General features: G+C 28.7%; 2 protein-coding genes across 3 annotated transcripts in view; both read left to right on the forward strand.

Moving 5' to 3' along the window:
- The window catches only part of LOC125065233, a 77,207-nt gene extending 75,174 nt beyond the window's left edge, over positions 1 to 2,033 (forward strand). For both annotated transcript variants that reach the window (XM_047672752.1, XM_047672744.1), the window contains exons 4-5: positions 18 to 748; positions 1,143 to 2,033. In XM_047672752.1, the coding sequence (XP_047528708.1) occupies positions 18 to 748; positions 1,143 to 1,253 (842 nt within the window). In that variant the 3' untranslated portion in view covers positions 1,254 to 2,033. The remainder of the gene's footprint in view (positions 1 to 17; positions 749 to 1,142) is intronic.
- A 3,252-nt stretch (positions 2,034 to 5,285) lies between these two features.
- Positions 5,286 to 7,388, forward strand: LOC125064687 (1,2-dihydroxy-3-keto-5-methylthiopentene dioxygenase). Its single transcript, XM_047671873.1, has 4 exons — positions 5,286 to 5,607; positions 6,243 to 6,409; positions 6,658 to 6,790; positions 7,076 to 7,388. Exons 1-4 carry the CDS (start codon positions 5,485 to 5,487, stop codon positions 7,205 to 7,207), a joined length of 555 nt encoding a protein of 184 aa, XP_047527829.1. The 5' UTR covers positions 5,286 to 5,484; the 3' UTR covers positions 7,208 to 7,388.
- The last annotated feature ends 99 nt before the right edge of the window (positions 7,389 to 7,487 follow it).

A 7,487-nucleotide genomic window follows, 5' to 3' on the forward strand; every position in this document is an offset into this window, starting at 1 on the left:
TAATCTTATATTTCCAGCAAGCACTGGCAAAAACCTTGCTGCGCCCCAGTCAGAGGAACTACACGTAGAAGATTTTGAAGTTGAACGTCAAAGCGCTGAAAGGCAAGGAAGAGCCATGTACTTCACGAAAACTCCACAAGTCAGCACTACTAAAACAAATCCGGAAATAAACGAAACAGTAAAGGTTATAACAAAAGAACCACTTAAGGATGTTAACGCATCTGTTACGAATGTAACAGTAGTAAATACCACGGAAACTCAACAAATACAATGGACTCCTGTCAACATAACTGATAATAACGTCTCAATTATAGCACTACCAGAGAATACAACTAACATTAATGTAACTATAGAATTTACTAATGTGACCGATTCACAAAATTCAACTTTCTCATCAAAAAAACGTAATCTGACAAGACCTGACTTTATAAAGGAGGACCTCAGTTTAGAAGGCGTTGCAGAAAGTCGGATCGTGACTGAAAAACCTCTATCTTTGGAAACTACGTTCCTGCAAACGAGAATACCGCCGAATGTAGAATCTTCCAGAAGGATAATCGATTCTGGTGGCGGTGGAATGGATACGGGAGCAATAGCTGGTATATCATTTGCAGCACTAGTGTTGGCTGCGCTTGCAGGAAGTACCGCCTTCGTTCTGTATCGTAGGCGGTATTTAAACAAGCCGCAGACTTTGAATGACAAATGTTCGAATCCCGATTCCAGTGGCTATCTTGATGATAGCACTATAAGGGTAAGTTCATATTCTATATCCACTGTTCTTGCAAAAAAAATCTGTAAAAATGGTACTTATAATTTAATTTTAAATATTAGTTTTCAAACTGCCATTTGACAGAATGCTTTAGTTTTTTTTTGCATATTTTAATACAATATTCCTAAATATAAAAATATCCCGCTGAGTTTCTTTCGCCGGTTCTTCTCAGGTCCGAGGTATTAAATTCCGAACTGGTGGTAGATTTTTGATAATCAATAAGCAAGTGTAAACACTTCTATATTGAATAAAGATTTTTGACTTTGACTTTGACTATGAAATCCAGTAGTTTTGAAATAAGCAAATGAAATTGAAGCATTACATTAATGATCTACTGAAAAATATGTTTTTTCTAATCGTGGATCATCTGTTTCAGGATAATTCTGAGGAGATGTACAGCCTGGACAACGATTCATTCCTGAATTCGCTTGAAGCGATGACAATCCAGAATTACTGGACTGACACGGTGAAACACACCAAACTGTAGACATTCGTACTGATAGTATGTTAACGTATACGACTACCTGAAGTGAAATTGGATGTATATGTTGCCAGTAGAAATATTTCCCAGTGATACATAAAAAATGATTTTCTTTTAAATAGTGAATAATTTAATTTTTATTGAAGTAATTCAATGTTGCAGTTTTATTAGAATATATTTATATGATGCGGTAAATTTATCGTGGTAACAATTGTTCTTTACAATATCGTGATTTCTTTTTAATTTCCAAAATAATAATTAATGTACACTAAAGATGCTTGCAATATTATTATTGCTGTACTTTTACATTATTCGTTAAAATATTTTCAGTAGGTTTATGTTGCTAACGTATGCAAAACGTATTTTTTTGCACTGGCAACGAAATTCAATAGACCTAAACACTATAATAGATTTACATTACATATATATTTAATACAATTTTAAACTATTATCAATGGAAATCTGATATCGATATCCGTTTTATTTTCGTGATCCACTCTTGTCTAGTCTTTTATCACACTTGTGTATTTTGGAAACTAGTTTAATGCAAATGAATAAAAAAATGATCATTAAAATTTATAGTCGTTAGGTACCCATCTTCAAATCAAAGACAGTGCTTATGAAAAAAAATGTAAACATTTGCTTACACTGTTTTGTTTGTATTGATTAATTTCAAATCGCATTTTTTTTTTTATTTGAATATTATTTCTGTCAGGTAATAATTTTTTTTTTATAATGAAAATGATCACAGAAATTCCGTTTTACGAAATATGTATATTCAAAATAAATATAGTTGTAATATTATTTTAATATTTGATGTTAATTAAGTATAGTATAATTGTAATTAATTTATAATAGTATTATTGTTTTAAAATTAGATTATGTAAATAATTTTAATGATTGTGATAACATATTCGGTTGTATGATATATAATAGTAATTGTCGATCTGTAGTACCACGATATAATATATATATATATACAATAGATATTTTAAAATAAAAGAAAGTAAGTTTAGCCTTCAAGAACAATTGATAAACATATGAATTGTTTTTTTTTTTCTTTGACATTTGTAAGCTAAGAAACTAAATCCATTATAATAGGAATAAGAATATGATCTCAGTATTTCATTTTTAAGTCAGGATAGTATATTTAATGAATCTAGCTTTAAATACTTGTTTGTTAAATGTATAATTCAAAATCATCAAAAAGGTACAATTTTAAAAATATTTTATCATTTTTTTTTTCAAATTTAACTAGTTGTATGAACATATATGAGCATATAAAATGGATGATTATATTAAACTTAAATATTACCTCTAATTTGAGATTCAAACATTTATTTATTAATTGTTTTTTTGAATTATAAAATCAAAATCGTTGTTTTTGCTGTATAGTATTTACCGTATGCTTTGTACAATCATATGTATATCGTCGACCTCTAGTGAAACCTTTTGATTTTATACATCGTAATTTTAAAGGATAACTTTGTCTTCTCCCGTAGACTGTTTGATGTACACAATTTATAAAATTTAAATTGTGCACTAGCGAGGCGAACCGTGTTATTCAAATTTAAATGATTATCATTGCAGTTTCCCAATTAACTCATTGTAATCGATAAACAGTTCGTTTTTGTTAAAATATTTTCTAATCAACATCTAATTTTAAAAAATAGGAATATTCTTGTGCTTGACGAAGTTCTCACTGGAAGGCGACGATGTATGTATTGGCTTGCCACATGTTTGACGGATCAAATCGTAATGCTATTGGTTGTAGTAAAATATGTTCTTGATAACCTCATATCACAAAAATGGAAATCAACCGAACGAAATTTCCTGACGAATTCCTTGCTTTCGATTCTTAGAATTGCCATTAAAGAAATAAGGCATACCAAGAATTATAATTAATTATTATTAATCTGCGGTACATGATCCGTTTAGGTCTAAGAATATATTTTTTCAACTAATATAGAAGAAATATTTTTGTTAAATGTTCTATTTTCAACCATTTAGTAAACTTAGTATGTTCGTCTTTCAGTTTTAGATAATTGTAGATACTAGAAGTTCTTTTAAGATTATTAAATCTTAAGGCGACCGGCTTTACCTATATGCTCCTTAGGATAGGGGTGTTTAATGAAACAATGCTGTCTTTTTCTCTCGAATGACAAGTCATTGGTGACAGAAGAGAGAAGAATGTGTTTCACTAAACATCCACTAGACAACATTATTCGTAAGGCCATAAGTCTTTAAATGAGGAATATTTTTAAATCTAGTTAACATGCAAGATTTAAAAAGCTTATTTCAAAGACATTAGACCTATAACCCCATTATGCACTCTAAGCTATGATCAATAGCTGATAACAACTTATTGATTATTTCTGCTTTATTATATTTCCAAAGAAAGTGTACATTTGATGTTTTGTGTATATTCTGTTCTTTCTGTTTTATTTTTAAATTATTATTTTTTGTGATTTGTATTTCCGTCCAGTTAATATCGATTTAAATTTGTCGCATTTATTTTTCAAACTTATTATATTTGATATCGATATATATATATTTAATTGATTTTTAACAGTTGCGTTATTATGTTGCAAAAATTTTATTTGAATTACCTTTGGAACCAAATAATTAGCATAAAAATATATACTACAACTTTTTAGCCTAAAAATGTATTACTTACTTAAAACTACATTCGTATAGTTAGTCGGCGCTATACTTAACTGTATTCATATCATATACGACAAAAGAGGTATGTCACTTAAATATTCAATTGGATGTATTCATGTAATATAATAATGTGTATTATAACAAAATAATTATTTAAACTTGTCTCATTATATATTATTTATATGCAAATCCTCTTTTCCGTTTTATTTAAAAGATTATAAATGTATCTCAGCTTGGGTGATTCATAGATTGGTTTTTAATGATGAGTTGTAATATCCTTTGAATTTATTTCGGTTTGTAATTAAATTATTTTTGTATTAAATATAATAATGACCCCAACGTTTTAATTAACGGTTTTTGTAATTTAGTTGTGAGACAAAATGTTATATTATTAGACTAATGTATTAAAATTATTTTTAATCTATATGTGATTTTATTTTTTATTCTCTATGGTTAATAAACATTTGTTACCTTGACTTGTTAGGAGATAAATGTGATGATTTTTCAATCTATTACTAATTATATCAATATCATTTCTGCCCTAAAGCACTCAGGATTTATGTAGCGTTATACCAGTGAAAAATTTTTGGAATTGAAACATTATTTCTGGAAATTAACTCTACATATAATGAAAAAATTTGACCTCTATACAATATCGGTATAGATAAAATTGATGTCATCTGAGATCGAAATATTCGTACAATTAATTCAAAAAATATAAACTGCACGGAAAATAATAAATTTTACACAAAATTGCAAAATTTATTTAACATTGTAGGTACTAAGAATTCATACTAAATAGTTAAAAATAACAAATAAAATATGAAAATTATACTTAGCTACCTATCTCGATTTAATATGGTAAATTAAGGATTTTCCAGATATTTTTAGCCTATGCAATATGAATATACGTCGTAAATCGATATACCCGCATCGTATCATCGTATTTTTAATTTTAATGGTTCGAATTTTAAAGTGTAATGAGCAATAGTTTTCGACAAAAAGCGTTTTTTTAACAGTATTATAATATACTATTAAGACGATATGGTTAGAAAGAATGTTACTTGTGAGATGACGTCTGGCAAAGAAGTATGGAAGAAGATAACATGCTGTGCCGACCCCAAGTATAATTGGGATAAGGGCAGGAGGATGATGATGATGATATATAATATATTATTATACATGTAACTCATAAAAGAAACATATACAAAATAAAAATTATAATGAAAGATAGGTGTTAATATATTAGCGTTTCACTTATGCAAAATATCAAAACTTGTCAAAAATCATATAATTGACGGTAAAACTAAGAGTAGCCGTCAAAACATATATGTCAAAATATTGTCACTGTCAGTTGAGCAATGAGTAGGTAGTGACAGTTCACAGTAGGTATTTATTAGTTGTTATTGCCAAAGATATCTAACTACATAAAGTTTATAAGTACGATTTATTTCTACTTGCGTACTTACGTTATTATCAGAGTATCTATTCTAAACCCTTCGGCTAACTTACTATTCTATTTTTATACATTTTACTGTTAAATTTTTTCAAATATATATAATTTAAGTAAAAGATGGTCAAGGCTTGGTTTATGGACAATGATTCCAGCGATCAGCGCTTAGAACATCATAGAAATCCACCTGAATTCATATCAATAGAAGATTTGTTCAAGAAAACAGGAGTCGAATATTTTAACGTAAGTTTCTACATCTACAAAAATGAATATACTCAAGATACTCCAGATATTAGAATCTTTCACTTCTTATAATTATCTCTACATGTAGGTGAGAGGTCACTTAAAAAAACTGTTTGTAATGACAGTCTACATCACTCGTTATCAGGTTTTTGTAGACTAACTTCATATTATTATAATATTTCCATTTGTTACACTTTTTAAGCACTTTTTGGCCCAGTTAATTTAATTAGCTCCGTTCTACATTTCTTGGTAGGTGAACTGTAACAGGCTGCTTTGCAGTGTTTGACCAAATAGCCAGTGTCTAAGCACTTTCATTGCAAACAACAACAACTGCACGCTGGTCTTGGTCTGATGTAGGGGGCCCCACAATTATATTAATTCTTGGAACGACAGTAAGGTGCCCCAGGTCTTAAAATATAATTTTTGTATCTGGGCACTGCTTGTATTTATGACAGGGCTGAACAACTTATCTGTTGTGGGGTTTTCTTGTGTTTTTTATCCAATTAATATTTATTGAGACAGTTAAAAATCCTAGGACTATTTCATCATTAATTAAATCTTTATTACTAGCATGACTTTTATGATATGTCAATTTAAAATATAATTATCTAATTCGAACAAAACAATTCTTTCAGATTAATGTTAACACTTATACAACAGATGGGGTTTTGGATAAAATCAAAAAAGAAAGAGGTTACACATATGAAGATGAAATAGCTTGCTCAAAGGAGTGCCTTCCAAATTATGAAGAAAAAATTAAATCCTTTTATGAAGAACATCTTCACACAGATGAAGAAATAAGGTATATTAGATCCTACAATTGTTAATCTTATATTTCATTGACCATTCTTATTGTACATAGTAATGGGTTATGTTATTTAGTTACAATGTTTATCAATGAAGGTGAGAGACCTATACCACTACCATTAGAAGACACATAGCCTCGTCTGTTTTATTAAAATATATCATATTTATTATTATGAAAATGCTCATGAATCCATAAAAACCATATATAAAGTAAATTTCTAAAAAATATCTCAATAATTACAGGTTTGTACTCGAGGGCTCCGGTTATTTTGATGTACGAGATGGCAAAGATGAGTGGATCCGAATTGCCGTGTCTGCAGGTGACATGATTGTCATACCAAGTGGCATTTACCACAGATTTACTCTCGACACTAATGTAAGTTATGCATGTTATGAAATAAACTTTTATATTGAATAAAAAAGTAACATTTATACTAATATAACAACCAAGAATGAAAAGACCAAGTGTATATACATATACAATATTTATATATGAAATATGCCAATATTATGTCGTAATAACATGTGCGTCATGAGGCTTTTTCCGCATGCATATAAGTTGTGGAATAATCTTGCTACTAATGTTTCCCAAATGTATGGGCTATATAAAAAAGTATTGTAGATTTTGCCCCTAAAATTATGTTAATGTATTTATTTACAGAATTTTATTCGTGCAAAACGTTTCTTCATCGGTGAACCAGTCTGGCTTCCGTATAATCGTCCTGCAGACAACATGCCATGCCGAAAGGAATATGTAGAAAAGCTAGAAAAAGGTTTTATAGCTGCATGCTAGATCAAATTGTATAACTTCATTTATAAATCAAGATATGTCTTTTATATAATACAATGGTGCATGTATAATTGTGATTCTGTATGGTGATATTATTATATAGATTATACATAATCTTAATTAACTACTTATATCGATATATAAAATCATATTTGCCACAGTTAGTTATATACCTATTATATTTTTAAGTAAAATTTAATATTCTCCAATTGTTATTATGTGAAATTATTTATATTCATAAAATCATTGTTGAATTTATAGTTTTTTTTTTTTAACAAATAAT

Source organism: Vanessa atalanta, chromosome 1 (assembly GCF_905147765.1).
Source record: "Vanessa atalanta chromosome 1, ilVanAtal1.2, whole genome shotgun sequence".
NCBI lineage: Eukaryota > Metazoa > Arthropoda > Insecta > Lepidoptera > Nymphalidae > Vanessa > Vanessa atalanta.

What these genes read in the sequence shown, in the direction of transcription:
- LOC125064687 (XM_047671873.1), top strand. Translation starts at nt 5,485, where the DNA reads ATGGTCAAGGCTTGGTTTATGGACAATGATTCCAGCGATCAGCGCTTA. An exon ending in CAGGAGTCGAATATTTTAAC is followed by an intron (nt 5,608 to 6,242) that starts GTAAGTTTCTAC and finishes CAATTCTTTCAG; the next exon opens with ATTAATGTTAACACTTATAC. An exon ending in GATTTACTCTCGACACTAAT is followed by an intron (nt 6,791 to 7,075) that starts GTAAGTTATGCA and finishes ATTTATTTACAG; the next exon opens with AATTTTATTCGTGCAAAACG.